Source organism: Hippocampus comes, unplaced genomic scaffold, assembly GCF_001891065.2.
Source record: "Hippocampus comes isolate QL1 unplaced genomic scaffold, H_comes_QL1_v1.1 scaffold36, whole genome shotgun sequence".
Taxonomy (NCBI): Eukaryota; Metazoa; Chordata; class Actinopteri; order Syngnathiformes; family Syngnathidae; genus Hippocampus; species Hippocampus comes.
The window spans coordinates 3352924-3372964 of NW_017805695.1; the positions used below are offsets into that span (position 1 = coordinate 3352924).

At 40.7% G+C, this 20041-nt stretch overlaps 3 protein-coding genes across 3 annotated transcripts in view; 1 reads left to right on the plus strand and 2 right to left on the minus strand.

Moving 5' to 3' along the window:
• Positions 1 to 3854, plus strand: part of plekhh2 (pleckstrin homology domain containing, family H (with MyTH4 domain) member 2) — a 29790-nt gene extending 25936 nt beyond the window's left edge. The window contains exons 28-30 of the mRNA XM_019881885.1: positions 512 to 516; positions 1594 to 1782; positions 3317 to 3854. Of these exons, the coding sequence (XP_019737444.1) occupies positions 512 to 516; positions 1594 to 1782; positions 3317 to 3502 (380 nt within the window). The 3' untranslated portion in view covers positions 3503 to 3854. The remainder of the gene's footprint in view (positions 1 to 511; positions 517 to 1593; positions 1783 to 3316) is intronic.
• A 3765-nt stretch (positions 3855 to 7619) lies between these two features.
• Positions 7620 to 10356, minus strand: LOC109523186 (tumor-associated calcium signal transducer 2-like). The gene is made up of 9 exons (XM_019882168.1): positions 10050 to 10356; positions 9317 to 9418; positions 8962 to 9223; positions 8808 to 8873; positions 8634 to 8700; positions 8436 to 8534; positions 8155 to 8352; positions 8027 to 8071; positions 7620 to 7949 (listed from the first exon to the last, which is right to left on the minus strand). The coding sequence occupies exons 1-9, from the start codon at positions 10108 to 10110 to the stop codon at positions 7926 to 7928; spliced, it is 924 nt and encodes a 307-aa protein (XP_019737727.1). The 5' UTR covers positions 10111 to 10356; the 3' UTR covers positions 7620 to 7925.
• Positions 10357 to 17372: 7016 nt separating this feature from the next.
• The window catches only part of LOC109523185 (epithelial cell adhesion molecule-like), a 4650-nt gene continuing 1981 nt past the window's right edge, over positions 17373 to 20041 (minus strand). Inside the window, exons 2-9 of the mRNA XM_019882167.1 lie at positions 19028 to 19129; positions 18485 to 18737; positions 18331 to 18396; positions 18157 to 18223; positions 17979 to 18077; positions 17698 to 17895; positions 17570 to 17614; positions 17373 to 17484 (exon numbers count right to left, since the gene is read on the minus strand). Of these exons, the coding sequence (XP_019737726.1) occupies positions 17461 to 17484; positions 17570 to 17614; positions 17698 to 17895; positions 17979 to 18077; positions 18157 to 18223; positions 18331 to 18396; positions 18485 to 18737; positions 19028 to 19129 (854 nt within the window). The 3' untranslated portion in view covers positions 17373 to 17460. The remainder of the gene's footprint in view (positions 17485 to 17569; positions 17615 to 17697; positions 17896 to 17978; positions 18078 to 18156; positions 18224 to 18330; positions 18397 to 18484; positions 18738 to 19027; positions 19130 to 20041) is intronic.

Below are 20041 nucleotides of genomic sequence, written 5' to 3' on the forward strand. Positions count from 1 at the left end.
CTTCTGACAAGACGAACATGCGAGTTGATAGGGCGGTTTGCAGGGACGGATGGGAATTAATGACTCGCTGTGGCGACCCCTGAAAAGGGACGTGCCGAAAGGAGAAGAAGAAGATAACCAGGATTAAGGCGCTTGAACACATTTATGAGTTTTTGGGGTTGCCAAAAAGGCAACTCATTTGTTGCAAGATTATTTCTAACCACAGTGAATCCAAATGGGCTGTCACAGTCTCCTGACACTCCAGTCCTACAGTTTTTTCTGGCATTAAATTGTTAAGTGAATACAACTAACTTTTTGGAAGGCATCAAGACGATGATTGGTGATTTTTTTTTTGTTGTTTTTTTGGTTGGTTTTTTTTTATTTTATTTTATTTTTTTTGCTTTCAGACAATTGCTCCAGCGCCTCTCTGCTCGCTGGTCCTCACTCAGAGGTCGAAGTTCATCTGAGTGTGTCAGGATTTACCTGACTGTTGCTAAGAAGTGGCCTTTCTTTGGTGCCAAACTTTTTGAAGCCGAAGTGAGTGTTTACATACATACATATAAAGTACTCAAAAAATACATGTTTTTGTATTATAAGTTAATATTCACCGACACGTCAAACAACCCATTTGCAGAAGCACAAACTCCACAAGCAGCAGTGACAACAGAGACGCAAACAATAATTACCAGTACTACAAATAGCATGATTTAGACCATATTTCTTGGGATATGTTTTTGTTGTAGTTTAGTTTTACAATGAGTGTTTTTTTAATTGTTAATTTGTGACATCCATTAAGTAGCAGATTTTTATCCACATTTGCAAGAAGCCAAATTTCGATATGAGGATATTCGCTTGTGGCATTTGAAAGCAGAAAATCGGAATCGTGTCACTTGAAGCACACAGTGTAAATCCAGCCTTAAATTAAGAAGACGCTCTTCTTACGACAAAGGATAAACAAACCTGAACAGCTTGAAGAAAGTTTGGTTGAAAATTGGACTGGTACAGAGTTAAAAAGAGAACATGTCCTGATATATCGTTAGAGCGCAGCAAGCTGAAGTTCCATCATCAGTGAAAATCATTGTGATTCATGCTATCATGTAAACAATGGTTACAAAATGTCACCGTATTTAAGACAAATGACATTTGTTGTTACACTTCATATAACTTAACATCTGTCTGCATTCATTTTAAACAATGCTTGCGATTCAACTGAAAAGTCAAGTGCAATCTTTTAGCAGAGGAAAAAAATAATATTACTACCGGTAATGACTGGAAGCTGATTATTAGTTACATTTTAACTGTGGATTGGTACATTTTTAGGTTCATAGTTTCCAAAATTTGTTTTAGTGTTTTACAGTTTTTTTTTCCACTGAAAATGATGTAAAGATAAAATTGTACTGTGATATGAATTAATTTCTTATTTTAATTTGGGTTTGCAGTCCATCACTCCCCTCTACTGAACTGCTGTATTAATCAAATCAAAAGTAAAAAAAAATGTAGTTGTTGTCAAGACAGCTTTCAATTTATTTATTTTGTGTCGGTGCCATTTGTGCCATTTGGCTAGAACAAAGTTCATCAAGAGCATCAGGACCTCAACCCTGATTCATTAAATAGACGCTTATTTTTGTTTTTTGTTTTGTTTTGTTTTTCCAGAAACCACTGGTGTCCCACCCTTACAAAAATGTGATGACATTTGGGGGCTGCAAACAGGATTTTATGTTTGTGGTGGCACAGAACAACGGTAACAACACGACCAAAGATAAACCATCAGAGAACCATACATTTGCTATGGATGCGTCAAAGGTTAGTGGAAGAATGTGCATCAAACTGCTTTAAAAAGTAGCATAAACTCTCCTCTTCCAATTGCTCTTGCGATCTCCCGTCCCGACTCACGTGATGCATTCAGAAATAACATTAACAGGCCAAAAATGGCGCCCAATTCCAAACGCAAATCACATGGCGGACTACGTGTTAGGTTAAGGTCGGACTGTAAAATACTTTTTTTAAAGTCTTGGGCAGTTACCTACGGATCTCAACTTAAAGTATGACCTCTGAAAAGGACAAAAATTCCGTTTCCAAAGTAACGCTTTCTCGTTTGGTTCAGCATATGGCTCCAAAAGACCTTTTTGTTGATGGTGGGCTGATAAATATGGCTCCCAATTTTCATAGACCGAATTTTGTAAAGCAAAATGTGTTGCCCCGCCCCCATCATGTAGTTTTTAGAAAACTCAACATTTTTTTTCCCTGTTGTTTTCCCAGGTGTTGAATTGGTGCACCCCGAGTTTGAAGTCAATCTAATCAAATGTCTAGTGCAGTGGTTCTTAACTTGGGTTCAATCGAATCCTCGGGGTTCGTTGAATCGGTCTCAGGGGTTCGACGGAGCCTCTGCCATGGAGGGCAAGACACACCTGACTCAAGATGTCAATTAGTCTTATGACACACCCGCTTGGCCATCGCTGGCTGCAGATGATCACATGACATTGCTTGTCCAATCAATGCTGAGTGAAATTTAGTTTGCTCAGTAGTCACCGTGTGACTGTCGTGATAGTACAATTAAAAAAAAAAAACAAACTATACTTATGCCATGGAATTTTATTTACTTTTTTCTGTTTTTAATAAATGTTTTTTGTTAATGTCTTGAATTTGTAAAAAAATCATAATTTTATTTTTCACTCGTGAAGGGTTCGGTGAACGTGCATATGAACTGGTTAGGTTCGGTACCTCTGACAAGGTTAAGAACCACTGGTCTAGTACACGGGGTTAAAAGTACGACCCCTGTAAATGTGCAAAAATAGTCCACAATAGTGGATTCAAATGCTCACAGCTCACTTCCTGTCCGTTTAACTTTAGCGTATGTCTACCAACGACTTGATTGTACGGCTGAGGGTGCTACACGTACCTCCCACTTTTCTGACCCTTACGGTCATACATAGCGGGACAGGGCTCCGTTCAACCTCTCTGGAGCATGACAGACCCATTTTTCGTTTTTTATACTCATGTACATATGACATCTTTAAAAGATACATTTTTTGCCAGGCCTGATGTGTGTGTTTTGTAAGTATTCATTCATGTTTATGGCCTCAAAAATGTGATTCTTTGCAAAGACGAAGAATTCCGACAGAAACAAAAAAGACCTTGCAGCAGTCGCTGCTTCGGCCCCAATGAAAGAAAATTGAAGCTAGCTAACCGGATCACTCTTTAGCACATCACACTTTTGTGTGGTTACTCATTGCCAGACAGAATGAGTCACATGATTTTTTTCTTCTCCGTTGCCCCTAACAGAGGAGAAGGCACTAAGGGGGCCAAGTAGACAAACGATGTTATGTTTCATCAATAGATCAGAGAGATCACCCTGCTCATCTCCAGCTACATCAACAGCGCGCATCAGCAGAAGGCTGCAGCCCATCACCTCTCCGCCCCTGCTCTCATGGTGGCTCAGCCAATCAGCCTGAAGTGCAAAGAACTGAGGAGCAAGTCTCCACCAGCGCTGGATCGTCCCTGTAAGGCCCCCACGTTGTTGTAACAACACAGTCCTTTTCTGGGTTTATTAAAAAAAAAAAAAAAAGGGCAAGTCTCTTGAGGCCCTTTGCAGGGAGAACTTGAGCAGTTCCCTGCACAGAATGTTTGGGAGTTGACGTACCACTTGAATTGGATTCCGCTAGCTTTATAGGTACAAAGGTACAAACCAATTCGAGCATTTTCCTTATGAGTGTTGCCTTTCCGTGTCCTGGCTAAAGAGTCAACACTGTTTACTGATTGACTAATCTTATGTTCTCAGTATCATTAATCTCTGCTGTCGGGTGCATTTTTATGTACAAACACTGTGGTCTGGGGGAGATGAGGATGTTTTGAAAACTAAAATGGCATGAAGTTTACCTATTTACATCATTTTTGTGGAGCACAGTGGAGCACACCACAGTGCATACTGTTCTGGATTCAAGGTTATGTTATGTAAGAAGTCACGAAAGCTCGCGAAAGTAGAAATGTATGACAAGTTTCACGTGATGAAAATTGCACCTGCGGAATCTCGTCAGACTGGATGAGGACAAAATTGTCTTTATAAAAATCAGAACACTGTTTGGTTGACCTAATACTCTGGTTGGAAGTATCAAAATGCAGTACAGCGTGCAGCAAGAGAAATGAAGCTGTAGATATGGTGACCTGGTCGGGGAGAAGGACAAGTTGTAAAAGAGTAACATACCTGCCAGTAATGTGCTTTGTAGTTACTGAATAACCAGGACGGAAAGGAAACTGACATCCATACGAACTTCTCAAAGCTTCAGAATTATGTTCATTTTTGCAACATTTACCACACACATCATTATGTGGATTAAAAACTGGACATCATTTATCTTGTTATTTTAATAAATTGCTCCCATCGATGCGTTTGTCAGAATACATTTTATTTACATCATTTCTGGAACATGCATAAGTGAAGAAACTATGATAAATAAAACTGCATATGAACAAGATTCCAACCCTGTGATCGGTCTTGATGACATTCATTTTTAACGTGAAATGTAACATTCGGCATTTATGCGATATCTGCCGTCTTAAGGTCACTGTATAAGTCTTTGTCCACACGAAAAGGGCAACTACATGTTGCTAATGAGGCAAAACTGTGCACTAGTTAACATCTTTACGCTACTAGTACTTTTGGTGAGGCACTAGATGTGAACTACTTGACTTATGTAATGGAATCACTAGTAATACCATTAGCTCACAGTTCTCAACGATATTCTTGCCTGACCGGACACATGGAGTTGCCCAACTAGTCTGCGAAAGTTGCCCTCATAGTGAAGACAAATAGAGCGCAGGATTGCATGCACCTTAAACTGGTTGTGAGCCTATTTGAATGATTGCTCTAACCCTTGTCATAGTTCAGAGACACCTCCCACTCTCCAATGGCCGAATCTTAGATTGCTCATATCCACAAAATAACCCTTGCTACCTCATTGGAGTGGCTTGAGTGACGTGCTGATACCGTCAACCGCCACCTGACAGCAAGTGACACTCCCTCATTCCAGCCCTCTTTCACACAAGGCAGGGGGGGAGGGTATATGATACTCGACCTGTCTGAACGAGTCTGAGACATGCTTTTGTTCCAAGTTGCCGTGGTGATCAAAAAGGGAGGGCAAAGGGGGAAGTCGAAAATTGGGTGCGGCAAAAGAAGTTAAACACTTATAAGTAAATACGAATAATGATACTACCTCCCTTTGTGCTTATTGTCTGACTATTGTATGCGGAAATACGTGGGAATTAGGAAGCGCAATCACTATTACTTTACAACCATATCCCTCCAAAACAGATTCCGCGAGAATAATTACGGAGCTACATTGTGGCCAAGGCCACCTCTTCTCTCCTTCTGGTCATCCCGACACCGAGGGAAAAATTTTATCTCCAATTTTGCTGCCATTATCACATGGATGCTGTATTCTAATCCCCTCGATAGTCAAATTAGCAATATTGACTGCATGATTAAGAAATAAACATACGATTGATCCAAATGCAAGCTTGAAAAGAAACTATCCCAGATAAATAACATTTACAACGAATGTAAATTTAAATCATTACTTTCAAACCAAAAGAAGCAAACAAATTTAAAAAAAAAACTTGGATGAGAAATCATTGTTAACCATCATCCACAGTCATGGGTTCATGAAATAAAATGCACACAATTAGAAATGTTGCAGACACATTCAGACATAACACAAGCAGACACAAGCCTGAGTAAAAAAAAAATATTTAATTGTGAATAATTTGAAGAAAGGAGTGATAGATTGTAGGATACAAAATGGTTTTTGGCCGTTTATAACAAGTGGTCTTTTTGATTGACTGTTAGCTAGCAAGTGCATTGGCTGAAAGAAGACTAAGAAAAGTTATAAAAAGGAAAGCAATGGCAAAGAAAACGGCATTGTCAAATAAATTTGGCTCAGTAAAACTTTGCTATTTACTTGGACTTGTTTCTGCTTCATTATGAGTGAGATGGGCAGTGTTCTGGATAGTGGGAATTTTATTTCATGACACCCTGTTGATGGTATGCCAAAGAATGACGCATACATGAACGGCCCACTATTTATAAGTGCTTGTGTCACTTTGGCCACCCCACGGAAAAGTTTCTGCCCACACCCATGGATTTGAGTGCTGTCGAGCTGCTTTGCCTATGAAAAGGGAGTTTATACCATTTAACTGATTGCAGTACGAAGAAATATAAGTACAAAAACATTGAAATAATCATTTTAGTAAAGTCTGGTTATTTTTGCCAATTATTTTTTTCTTGCTGCCTAGTATTATTATGATCATCATGATTTCAAATTTCTCTCTGCAACTGTCCATCATTTGACAGAACTTACACAGAGATTGTTTTGCCCACAAACACGATGAACAAGCTGCGACAGGCAATCAAAATAAGTGACAGATTCACAGCCCTTTCAGTTTCTTTAGTAATTGCCTCTTTCCTTTGTCACTTCCGCCATTTTGCCATTGCAGTGTGAAGTTGTTTCAAACAAGAGCTTTTTCTTGTTGACTCACTTGTTGCATGAATACAGTGTGTTTCTAAATGCAAAGCAAAACCTGATTGTCAGGTTGAGCGCAATTCTGAACAACCTCAGAAACAAACACGTGCACAGAACACACCTCCCGACACCAAGGGACACTCAGCAGGCTCCAACTGAAAACAGTATTGTCAATACATAAAGTGCCCTCATATTGCGCACTCTCAGCAAATAAACCCAAATGCATGCTGGCTGCGTCACATTCATGTAGGTTTTGGGCGGAATGATGTCAACTCGTCTGTGCCAGTTCAGTTTCTATCCCTCAAGACAGGACAATGAAAGAAACATAAGGTCACCTTGAGTCAATATCCACCGCCTTTTTCAGTCACCAACCAGAATGTAGTAGTGTACTACATGAATGAATTCCTCCTTGTTTGGGTGGTTCACCAGTGGCCATATTTTCTAACACATATGAAGAAAACGTGAACAAAGTGAATTCTAGAGAAATTCTTTTAGCCATTATTTGTGCAAGGACTAGACATGCACACAGCTTGAGAGGACAAAACAGCTTGTGATAATCAATTTCTGGAAAGTACAAAAGAAGTTTAATTGTTCTCATTAAACAAATAATTGGTGGCCCGGTGGACTAGTGGTTAGCGCGTCAACCTCACAGTAAAGAGGTGCAGGGTTTGATTCTGGCTCCGGCCTTCCTGTGTGAAGTTTGCAAATCCATAGACGAAACTGGAGTACCCGGAGAAAACCCACGCAGGCATACGTGGGTTTTCTCCGGGTACTCCAGTTTCCTCCCACATTCCAAAAACATGCATGGCAGGTTAACGTAACACTATAAAATTGTCCCTAGGTGTGAGAGTGAGCGCGGATAGTTGTTCGTCTATGTGTCCCCTGCGACTGGCTGGCAACCAGTTCAGGCTGTCCCCCGGCTACTGTCGAAGAGAGCTGGGATAAGCTCCAGTGACCCATGTGAGGATAAAGAGGATCGGAAAATGGATGGATAAATAATTTTGCCATCAACTCATGTTCACATTGTAACAAATGGCGATAACTTGCTTATTGCCCTGTTCTGTCTCATTGCAGTATGTGACCCTAACACACCTTTCAAATAAACACTAATAAAGCTTCAACCGCAGCCTTTAAAACATTTTATTAAAAATAATCCAACAAGAACACACACACACACTTGTAAGAAACTGTACAATCTAAAATGGAATTTAAATCATTTAACAACATCTAAAATTTAAATACCACATTTAAGCATGGCATAGAGGTGGGATAAACTTTACCCAAGTTATAAATACAAGGCAGTATAAATTGTGCCAATAACCAAGCATTTTGATTGTTCCTTTACAAAAATTTGTCTTGTAGAACGGTGTATGGCACACTGCAAGTATGTGCATCCAACGATGACTCTGGCCTCCTGCCACAATGAAGTGTTTACATGGGCTCCATCTCCCTTTGCTACACAAAAACAACAGTAACATTATAATATTGAAAGGTTTGAAGGAAAGTCTCTGGAAGCCTTGTGTTCTACTCACCTGAGCTTTGTTGTACTTCTGACTCTGACGCCTTTTGAAGAAGAACTACACAAAGACAGAAAACAAAACATTTGTCAATAACTAATGTTTAAGATAAAGTATGGGGATTCGGAGTCATGTCAACTCACCAATAGCAGCAGGCCGGCCACCACAGCCAGCACGACCACCACGATGACAGCAATGATTCCACCCGTAAGATGCTTCATGGTGAATGTTGGGGCCTCCTCATCCACATAATACACCAAAATGTTCTCCATCTCCATTCTCTGGGTGCCCACAAGGGGCTCAAATTTCTCCTGGTTCTTGAACAGCGGCAGTACTTTCACCTGTGAGAAGAGGAGACAATCAGTATGTCAATTACACTACCCTCAAAAAATTTGGAACATTGTGACAAATTGCATAGCAGTACATCTTTCTCCATGTAGTAGGCCATATTGGTCAGATCGCTCTTGCGCTCTCCCTTGGGCTTCATCACATCCACCACAATCATGCGGGCATCAGGGTCATACTAGAGAGAGAAGGGGGGGGGGAAGTTTTGTGAAAGGATTGCAACTTCAAGTGCGTAAATTTATGTGAAACTAAAATACACGCCCATGACTCCATTTACCTCAATCTCTTTGACCATATCCTTGTTAAAGTTGTCATAACGCTTGTGGATAGCATCAGCAATAGCCCTGTTAGGGAAAGAACACTATTATTACAAAATGTTTTCATATACAGCGCCCAAGATCTTTCACACCAGTCTGAGCTTTCCAAAAGTCACAATACCGCATGTACTTACACCTTCAATTTATTAGCATCCACAGAACCTGTCACCGGTTTGTGCGTCAGCTGAAGACGGACCCAGCTAGAAGACAAAACATTTTAGCAATGGGCAAAGAAACTCCAGGCTGCCTTTGTGCTTCCCAACACAAAATGAGAATAAAAACACTTACTAGGTCTCAACCAGCTTCTCACACTTTAGGTTCTTGTCTCCCTTGTCTGTACGTCGAACACCGGCGCTGTTGACGCACCAACACTCCTCTGTGTTGTTGCACTGCTTGGCCTTGAATTTGCCATCGTTCTCACACTCTGGGTCGTAGATGCCGTCATTGTCCACAAAAGCGGTCTCGTCAGGCTTTCCTCCAATGGTACGAGTGTCCAACCCTTTTTTGGCTCTGTACATCTCAGCTTTCATCAAGAAGCACTTGGGGATCACTGGAGATGCATTGTAAGGGAAAATCATGTGTCAAATAGGTCACTCTCCAGTGGAGGAAAATTACTTAAGTAAAAGTGGGATTATTTACTTACATGAAGAGCAGTCAAGCGTCTGTTTCATTTGATCACCAATCATGACATAACACTCACATGGATTTCCATCACAGGTGGCCCACTTCATTGTGTTACATGAACCTGGGGAGCAACAGAATGAACAATGGTGACAACAAAAAAAATGATTAAGGCTAGATGTATCCCAACCAAGTGGTGACAAAAAAAAAAGGTTTCGAGAATTCTAAACATTGAGAGCAAATTTATGTTTTAAAATAAACTTCCATCATAATTTGATAGATATTATAAAAATGGCGAAGGTCACGATTGCTACACGGTATAATATTGTATTTTACATACTGCTAGCGCAATAAAAGCAAATGCTAATCAAGTCTTGGGCGTTGGTTTCACAAACAGAGAAGTCCCTGGGGAGCGGGACCAGCTAATTCCCCACCCCCACTTAGCAACGAAACTGAATGCGCTTGATATCCGCATTCGGTTTTATAAAAATGACCTCTGCCGGCACATATAAAAACACGTAATGTATTTTCAAACGACCAACTTTTGATTGACTCACATAAGTCACGGCAATTCAAATACAGGTGGGTTCGGTATTTGAAACACGATATAAATCACCCTAAACTAGCTCTAACCTCGAATATTACAATTTAAGGCATTAGGGCTACTTAAAATTATTATTTGGGTTAAAAGGTTGTCAAAGCGAACGACGTTGCGAATCGCTAAAAGCAACGCAAATGTTGAATCCAGGACTTACAGCCTTGGGCCGAGGCTCCAACCGCGAAGGCGGCGAGCACAAGAGCAATCCACATCTTCATGGTCGAATTAATAGCTGAAATACGTTTGTTGAAAGTCCTCCTTAGCTTGCTTTCGATCCGTCCGTCGTCCACAGAGGTCAAAAATGGAGTTGAGACACAAAGCTTCCTGTTCTTCCTACAGGTGTGTCCTCGTCAAACCTGTTTGGACAGAAGGGAACGCGCAAGGTAGGGTAAAGGCTCACTCAAAGCAACAGGCGTGTCTCAAAACTGAATCGAGATGACTCAATCAGTTTTGACTGGCTACAAAGGGGTAAGCACTGAGCAGGAAGGCATGAAGAGAATTTATAACGCCGTGAGTCCCGATACGTCACATTAATTTGCGTCGGTTGTGAAGGGGTGGGGAGATACGCGCGCACCTTTTGTGGTGTGATAAGTTTGCCCACCCCTGGTCTACGTCAACGGCACTGAACAGTTCCATTATCGGCCATGCAACAGGAGTTTGTCTTGTTCTGACAATGACCATCTCTCCTATTAGCAGATACAGGAATACATTAGCTGTCAATTGTATGGAACCGTGGAGGTGCAGTGCTCATGTGGTGTAAAAATATTTTGACTGGGAAATGCATTCAAACGCACTCGCATTTACGTTCAAACGTACTCGCAAACAGGAAGTCTAAATGCTTTAAACGTCGCATTTATGCATCATGCCATGTGGTATTTCATTTCACATATGCATACGCTGTGCCCTTACAGAAAAAAACAACCATACCTTTTTTTATTATTATACCAATAAAAATTGGTAAAATTAAGTGAGTAAACATTGTTTCGTCGGAATTTTACGGTTTTATTATGTCTGCAGTGCATGATTTATGTTAGTTTTATTCTGTCTGCAGGGCATGATTTACCTTAATTTTATTTTTACAAAATGCCACGGGTTGTGTGCATGTGGAAGTCAATCCCGCGTGGCATTACTGGTAAAAATAAATGTTAGATAAACAGTGTTGACCAACTTAACTTTGGAACGCATTGATATGTTTGATACTGTTTCCCATAATGCCACACGATTGCACATGCTGAATTCCGATCCAGTGGCATAAAAACAGTTTTAATAAACATAAAACATCCATTGTAGACATAATAAAACCATAAAATTACTAATAAACTATGTTTGCTGAATTAATTTTTGCATGTATTGGTATGTGACATGGGAATTGTAGCATTTAGCCTACAAGTACATTGAAACATATTTGCAAGTACGTTCCAACGTATTTGCGAGTACGTTCAAACTTATTTGTGAGTACGTTCCGACGCATTTGCCAGTCAAAATATTTTTACTCCACGTTGGCTTTTCCGTACGGAAGCGAGGAGCTGTCAATGTTAAGAACTTGCACGGTGTATTCTTTGTACATCTGCTGTAATATTGAGTTCTCATGTTGTTGTTGAGCAACCTCCAACTGGGTCCCAAAGCGGCTCCTAAAGCCGCAGCGACCCGGGTACCTGCAGACCCAGTGGTCGGCTGTAGACCGGGAACTGTTCGTAGGCCGAAGGCACGCCCAACACCGCTTGGAGGTCGTTCCCGAGTTGGGCTCATGTTGCTGCTGTTGAGCAACCTCCAACTGGGTCCCAAAGCGGCTCCTAAAGCCGCAGCGATCCGGGTACTTGCAGACCCAGTTGTTGGCTGTAGACTGGGAACTGTTTGTAGCCCGAAGGCACGCCCAACACCGCTTGGAGGTCGTTCCCGAGTTGGGCTGTTGCTGCTGTCTGAAAAGCATATTTCCACAGCTTCTCTTGGTAGCTTTCGCTCTCTCAAGAAAAAAAAAAAAAACCCTGCCCACGTCATACAATGTTCTCCACTCTCTCTCTCTCTCTCTGCAGTGCCATATTGGTGACGCGAATACGGTTGCAGATGTCCTGTCGCATGAATCCAACATGTGTTTCTACAAGCAAGGCCAAATGTGACTGTCAGGTTGAGTGCAGTTTGGAACGGCCTCACAGAGACAACAAATACAGGAGCACACCTCCTTACGTTAAACTGTTGTCACTCACCTAATCTCCTCCTCAAAACAGTATTGCCAATACTTAAAGCCCACTCATATTGCACAATCAGCTACAACGAAAGTTACAACTCATAAGGCGTGCTGCTGGATGAGTAACATTTATATAGGTTTTGGACAGAATGATGTGAACTAATACTGAAGTGATAATTTAAGTTTCTGTCACACAAGACAGAATAGCTAATCATCAGACAGTGAAATAAGCCTCAAGTCATCTTCAGTCAACATCCGTCACCTTTCCCAGTCACAAACTGGAATACTGTATTTGTAAAAAGAGTCACATATATGTTCATCTGTTTTATGATTTTTTGTTTTGTTCTGTTAACATCCTGTTCTTGCTATGCTTTATTTTATAGTGTATTTTTTCTACTACAGTGAAACTCCTCTACAACGAAATCATGTTTGCAGCAAGAAATTTTTCACAATGGGGTTTTTCACTGTAGCAAATTTGATCTCAGATGTAAGCACACACACGTATGTGTACTCTATTTTTATTCCAATAGTGCATAAGTATGAGCACACACTTATTTGACACTTGATATTGTCAGTGTAGAAAAAAAAAAAAGGGAAAGAAATTGCGAAATTTACGATCAGCATTCACTTTCACTTACATCAATTTCTTGGATAATGTCTTTTATTTTGCTTGCTCCGTCTTTCATTTTGATCACTTTTACCCTCTCTTCCAGCATCAGAGCTCTTCTTGTCTTAGCTGCATGACATCCAAAGGTCTGTTTTGTAGCCATTTTAGCAATGCAACGTCCATCCTCGTCTGAATCTAACAATAACAAATACTTCCTGGCATGCAATGAACTTTTAAGCCAGCCACGGGACACTTCGTAGTCCTCGATGGCCATAGTTAGCTCTCGAAGGCTAAAAACCTTACGCTAACTGGAGCGCTTCTCTCTCATTAGCGTAAGGTTTTTAGCCTTCGATAGCTAACTATGTCCATCAAGGACGACGAAGCGTCCCGTGGGTGTTTTTAGCATGATAACAAGTAAATCATTCGAGGAAACGTTCGTTTATTTGAATGTCCGTCGAGCCACTGGAGCGCTAATGAGAGAGAAGCGCTCCAGTTAGCGTAAGGTTTTTAGCCTTCGATCCCTCTTGGCCAATCGGAGGCCAGGATGATGCTCGGTAAGCCAATGGCAGAGCAGCTATGAGTATGTTGAGTACAGGAAACTCGCAGCTGGGACCGAAATAAACATCGTTCACTATGTAAACCAGTGTGGTGGTTGCTGTTGCCTTTTTTTCGAATGAAGCATTAGAGGTCGCTGTTGGATAAGACGTCGTTGTCGTAAATGTCTTCGTGAGGCTGGAGCAGAGAAAATGATTTTGTATAACGCAACAAGGGGGTTTTCGTCGTATGGGGGCAGAAGAATGGGAATTGTGTTAATGCATGAAGATTTTTTCACATAAGGGGGTATTTTCGCCCATGTAGGTTTCGTTCTAGAGGAGTTTCACTGTATAACGCTTTTATTTCGGTGCTCTTCCGGTAGTTTAGGAAGTGCCGATCCACACGCGATCTCCTGACTTTGGGATGCTTCACAAAAAAAGGAAAAAGAAGTCGGCGATTTAACGTGGTTTTGATTGAAAGGTAGTTGGACATTTTGACGTTCAACGTAACGGATTTATACATTGATGAAAGCACCTGGTTGGAATGGGGACAATGTTTGTTCGTTGATTTATTTATTTTTTTTTTATGATGTGGTAGTTAACCATTGAAAGGTGTTTCGTATGTTATTTATATTGCGGTTAAAGCCTCTCGTCGGTTTTTGTGTAGAGTTGATAGCTTTCTGTTAGAGCTAGTTTTCATATGTCCATTTAAAGTTATGTTAAATGACTATTTGCCTGATTATAAGAATGTTCATTTATATTTGTTATTGTTTCTTTCATGCCGTAGCACTTACCATGTGTCCACAGTGGAAACAACACAACTGTAAGGAATAAAAACCTTTGTGAAACGTCAGTGAGTGCGCTGTACCATTGTCTGGGTGGGTTCGCTACGCACGACTGCTACTACTACTACCACACAGCAGATGGCAGTTGTGTGCTCATTTTCAGGTTGTGCGCAGGGAGCACGGAGCGCCAGACGTTTCCATGACTGATTCCCATGTACATTTGTTGACGCAGCCATGCTGGCAGGATAGCAGCGGCAGCGTGCAATGGATTTACAATGGAGAGCCGTGATAAAAATAGCATTTATCCGTCCAAGTGAATTCACATCTCACTTTGATGAAAAGGAAATATAGTACGGATTGAGATACACGTGCCACCTGGACGGGTTGAATATTACAGACATTGGATCATCAAAAAGCTTGGAAGGTTATAAATTTAGGTTATGGGTTGTGCGTACGGTACTTAAACTTGCATGGCTTAATCTTTGAGATAAGAAAATCTTCCTGTCAGGATCAACAACGGTACATTTCCTCAAAGCCAGGGCTGGGCTGACTGGCGGGGTTCCAACCCTGTTTAGAAAAACTGCACTGCCAAATGTGTTCCTTGTAGGCATTAATCCTGACATTCTCATTTTGATTAAGAAAAAAAATCGGCAAAAATGGTTTTATTTATTTTTGTTTTGTAATTGAAGGTGTTTTAAATACTTTGTTCTTGAGTAGTGTTGCTGATCAATTTCTGTTTATTATATATTGACTTGCTTTTATACCATTTTATTTTTCAGTATCGTCAAGTTAAATTAGTCAGTCAAGAATGTTTAAATAGGAATTGAATATTTGTTTGAATTTAAGGCAAATTGATACACTTTTAAGTATTTTGTTGTAGACTAAAAAATAATGTTAAAGTTATTCTATCGGGAAGTTGTCTAATTTTTTTCATTTTCTTCTTCTAAAAAAATAAAACAATTTTCGAGACAAATTATCGGATTTCTGTGGTGGGTGGAAGCGAAATGTTTTCGTCTTCCTGAGGGGGTAACTCATTAAATATATGATAAAGCACTGGTTTAAAATCTGCCATCGTTAGTTATTAGGTCTGTCATCGTTAATTTCACCCCACTTCCACCATTGCTTAATTACAGTTCGTCACCACTATTTTAGGAGCCTGAGCCAGTTCGTCATCGCCAGTCCATCATTATTTTAACTACGCTTTCATCATTGCTAAATGACAATTCTTCATCACCAAAAAAACAACAGACCTTCTTCTTCTTCATCTTCTTCTTCCTGGCGGCGCCGCATCCAACGTTCTAAATTAACAACTACCGCCAAATGGGTATTAAAATTCATTTTGATAAAAACTGACCTGACAGTTTCGCCGGTGATGCGTGAGACAACTGTCAGTCAGATATGGAAGGTGCCTCCGATAAGTTTGACACACGTACGTCGTGCAGGTGCACCTGCCGCCGATCACAAGTGTGGCTTAAACTTTGTTAAACTAAACAAACAGTCGCGTCAGTGCAACGCTAACTAGAAGATTATATTGTGCAAAATAGGTGGCAGGACATGTCGAAACGTAGTGCGGTGTCTGATGAGTTTAGTGCTCCCTCCCACTCCTCTGCAAAGCCTCCAGCGAGTGTCATGATCGGGCAAGTTACACAATAAAATATGTACGATGCCAACATTGGCGCAACTAACAACTAAAGATTGGGTCAACTCAAATGCAAATAAACAGCTAACATTAGCCGATGTACAGTATTTCATATACCAAGTGAGAGTGTGTGTCCAGAACATGCACTTTGTAAACACACACTGCAACTGCTGCTATTCTGAACTAACTGGGTTACCAGATTGCTCTGCTTTTGTCTGTCGACACATCAGGTGAGCCCATCAGGGTTCATTGTTGCGTATACTCATTTTATATCATGTGTGCATTTATTTTTAACATTTGCAAAGAAAAACAAAATCCACACTTTTTTTTTTAACGTGAATATGTGGAATATGTGCAAGATGTATAAATGCAGCATTGGGGGTCGGCGAGCCATGCAACACTACCACACCACAGATAACAGGTCAAGTTGGTCGGTGCAAAATCCCAAAGAAGTCTCAGCAGTTTGACAAACACTGCTCTTTCACATTCTCACACAGGTCAGCAAACCTACGAATAAGAAAGACTACTTCCCCTGAGTACACTGACAATCACCATAATAGAAAAGCCTGCACACTCAAGGTACATGCACATACATGCAAGCACACATTCAAGATGGGAAGAAACCACCATGAATGGCTCCTCCACTCAAATAAAGAGGAAAAAGTACCTAGTTGTCCATGAAACTTTGGAATTATCAATGTATGCACGAAAGATGTCAATATAATCTAATGAACATTAAAAGTAAAAAAAAATAAGGTGCTCTTATTTTTAGATTCGACAGCAGAACTTGCACACTCAAATGTCCTATAAACTGAGAGCCCAGATATCTGGACTGAACCAAATATGCCTTGTCCCTGAAGCAGACATAGACATCCAGTTGTCTGTGTTTTGTTGTCTCTGAGGCTCCTGTCAAACTGAGCCAATGGTGATTCATTCATTCATGCTTTCGTAAGGCTTGTGAGCAGCTGGCTGGCTTTTACCGTCAGATAGCAAAAGACCTGCGATGGAAGGTGTTTGTTCATTACCTCTAGTTGAGGTGATGCGCTTGGACAACTCGGCGTGGGACTCTAGCGTCTTCATGCCCATTGTCCCCAGCTTGATTCTTTTTTTTTTTTTTTTTTTGCATAAAATGCAGAAAGCCTCGGACACACTGCGCTCCACCGGTTTTGAGCCAAAGTTGAATGGGATTATTTACTCAACCCCGACTTGATGAATTTACATTTCCCAATATCACTCATGAAATGGTGGCTATGTGTGGGAAAAAATAAACTCATAAAAAAAAGCACATTTGTGGTCCAACTCGTGATCTTCAGTGAACTCAAGTTGTATTTTTGAACTGGGACGACAATGCATTCTCAATGTTTCCCTTTGAATCAAATAACACTTGAAGTGAAAATGTGGGACCCAGATATTAAAATTCAAGACTTTTTAAGGTATTACTTCCAAATTCGTACATTCCATGCTTTTAAGACTTTTTAGGATCTTGTGGGAACGCTGTAAAAATACAAAGCAGTTTGAATGGTGCCAATAACTCAACTCAACTCAAGTGTATTTATAAAGCACTTTAAAACCGCTGTACATGGAGCAAAAATAATTCATACAACAACACACAATAAAAAAATAAATTAATAATCAAGACAGTAAGAAAGCACAAAAACAGTAAAACGAAAAATCTAGCCTCATGATGAGTCAAAAGTGAAAGAATAAAAATGAGTTACAAGACGAGTTTTAAAATTTGTCTTCCTCGGAGAACGGGGTATGGCACACTGCAAGTATGTGCATCCGATGAGGACTGTGGCCTGGTGCAGCGATGAAGAATTTACATGGGACCCATCTCTCTTTGCTACACAAACATAAAAAAAAAGGTCAACATAAAATATGCAGAGGCTTAAAGAAGTAAAGTCTCTGGAACTTTGTGTTCTACTCACATGAGCTTTGTTGTACTTCTGACTCTGTCGCCTTCTGAGGAAAAACTACACACAGACAGAAAACAAAACATTCGTCAATAACTAATGTTTAAGATGAAGTCTGGAGATTCGGAGTCAAGTCAACTCACCAGTAGGAGCAGGCCGGCCACCACAGCCAGCACGACCACCACGATGACAGCAATGATTCCACCCGTAAGATGCTTCATGGTGAATGTTGGGGCCTCCTCATCCACATAATACACCAAAATGTTCTCCATCTCCATTCTCTGGGTGCCCACAAGGGGCTCAAATTTCTCCTGGTTCTTGAACAGCGGCAGTACTTTCACCTGTGAGAAGAGGAGACAATCAGTATGTCAATTACACCCGCCTCAAAGAATTTGGAAAATGGTGGCAAATTGCATCGCAGTACATCTTTCTCCATGTAGTAGGCCATGGTGGCCAGATCGCTCTTGCGCTCTCCCTTGGGCTTCATCACATCCACCACAATCATGCGGGCGTCGGGGTCATACTACAGGAAAAAAAATTGTATATTTGTACATCAGGTGTGTAAATGTATGTTAAACCAAAATACTCAAGAGTCCACTTACCTCGATCTCTTTGATCATGCCCTTGTTAAAGTTGGCATAACGCTTGTTGATAGCATCGGTAATAGCCCTGTTAGGGAAAGAACACTATTATTACAAAATGTTTTCATATACAGCGCCCAAGATCTTTCACACCAGTCTGAGCTTTCCAAAAGTCACAATACCGCATGTACTTACACCTTCAATTTATTAGCATCCACAGGACCTGTCACCGGTTTGTGCGTCAGCTGAAGGCGGACCCAGCTAGAAGACAAAACATTTTAGCAAAGTACAAAGAAACTACAGGCTGCCTTTGTGCTTCCCAACACAAAATGAGGATAAAAGCACTTACTAGGTCTCAACCAGCTTCTCACACTTGAGGTTCTTGTCTCCCTTGTCTGTACGTCGAACACCGGCGCTGTTGACGCACCAACACTCCTCTGTGTTGTTGCACTGCTTGGCCTTGAATTTGCCATCGTTCTCACACTCTGGGTCGTAGATGCCGTCATTGTCCACAAAGGCGGTCTCGACAGGCTTTCCTCCAAAGGCACGTTCTTTTTCGGCTCTGAACATCTCAACTTTCATCAAGAAGCACTTGGGTATCACTGGAGATGCATTGTAAGGGAAAATCATGTGTTGATTTAGACCATATTTCTTGGGATATGTTTTTGTTGTAGTTTAGTTTTACAATGAGTGTTTTTTTAATTGTTAATTTGTGACATCCATTAAGTAGCAGATTTTTATCCACATTTGCAAGAAGCCAAATTTCGATATGAGGATATTCGCTTGTGGCATTTGAAAGCAGAAAATCGGAATCGTGTCACTTGAAGGTACTCCACTCCCCACACTGAAGGGAAATCATATTACTTCAGTAAAAGTTAGATTATTTACTTACATGAAGAGCAGTCAAGCTTGTGTTTCATTTGACCACCAGCATTGACATAACACTCACAAGGATTTCCATCACAGGTGGCCCACTTCATTGTGTTACATGAACCTGGGGAGCAAAACACCAGAATTAAAGGTTAGAACGATTTCTAAAGAGAGCTCAACTCAAACTTGTATTTTGAAATAAAACACTTCATGATTTGGTGTACAGTAATCCCTCGCTATAACACGGTTGATCTTTCGCGGCTTTGCTTTTTCACAGATTTTTTTGTTTTTGTTTTTGTTTTTTAACGGTGCATTGTCTTCTGCAACCTGATTGGCTAAGGGACTGTCAACCAATGTCAACAGTCCCCGCACCTCATCGCTGTACAACTTGCCAAATTTTCTCCATGACAAAACCCACAATGCCGAGGAAGAATTCTACACGGGCAAAGGCACCTCGGGACGTGCCCAAAAGAAAGAGGAAGATACTAACGATCGCAGAAAAAGTTAAACTTCTCGACATGCTGAAGGAAGGTAAAAGCTATGCGGCTCTAGGGCGCCATTACGGAAATTAAATGAATATTCCGTTCGTTCCATAAAGAAGAAAGAAAACAACAAAGACGACAGCAGCAATAAGTTTTAACAAGGATGCAAAAGGGTTGTAACTGTCCATAACAAGACCATTGTAAGGATGGAGTCTGCTTTAGCTTTATGAATTAATGACGACAGTAAAAAATTGTGCTGGATACAAACATTATCGGCACAAAAGCTACAAAACTATATGAAATCTTTGCTGACGGCGATGACATTCATGACAGTGAAAAGCAGGAGGAGGATCCCGCCTACATGTGTTTTATGCCAGCGAGGGCTGGTTTGATAAATTTCAGAAATACTTTGGACAGAAAAATGTTTTCTGCATGGAAAGGCCGCCTTTGCAGATACCGCTGGAGAAGAGGCGTGCGTGAACAATACATTTAAATTGAGGAAGGGGGATATATGCCTGACCAAGTTTTAATATATATATATATATATATATATA

Bases quoted from the DNA above. Each gene is read 5' to 3' on its own strand.
- LOC109523186 (XM_019882168.1), bottom strand. From the start codon at position 10,110: ATGAAGATGTGGATTGCTCTTGTGCTCGCCGCCTTCGCGGTTGGAGCC. The intron at 9,224-9,316 runs GTAAGTAAATAA...ATGCATCTCCAG, and splicing joins GACGCTTGACTGCTCTTCAT to TGATCCCCAAGTGCTTCTTG. The intron at 8,072-8,154 runs GTGAGTTGACAT...GTCTTTGTGTAG, and splicing joins TGGCCGGCCTGCTGCTATTG to TTCTTCTTCAAAAGGCGTCA.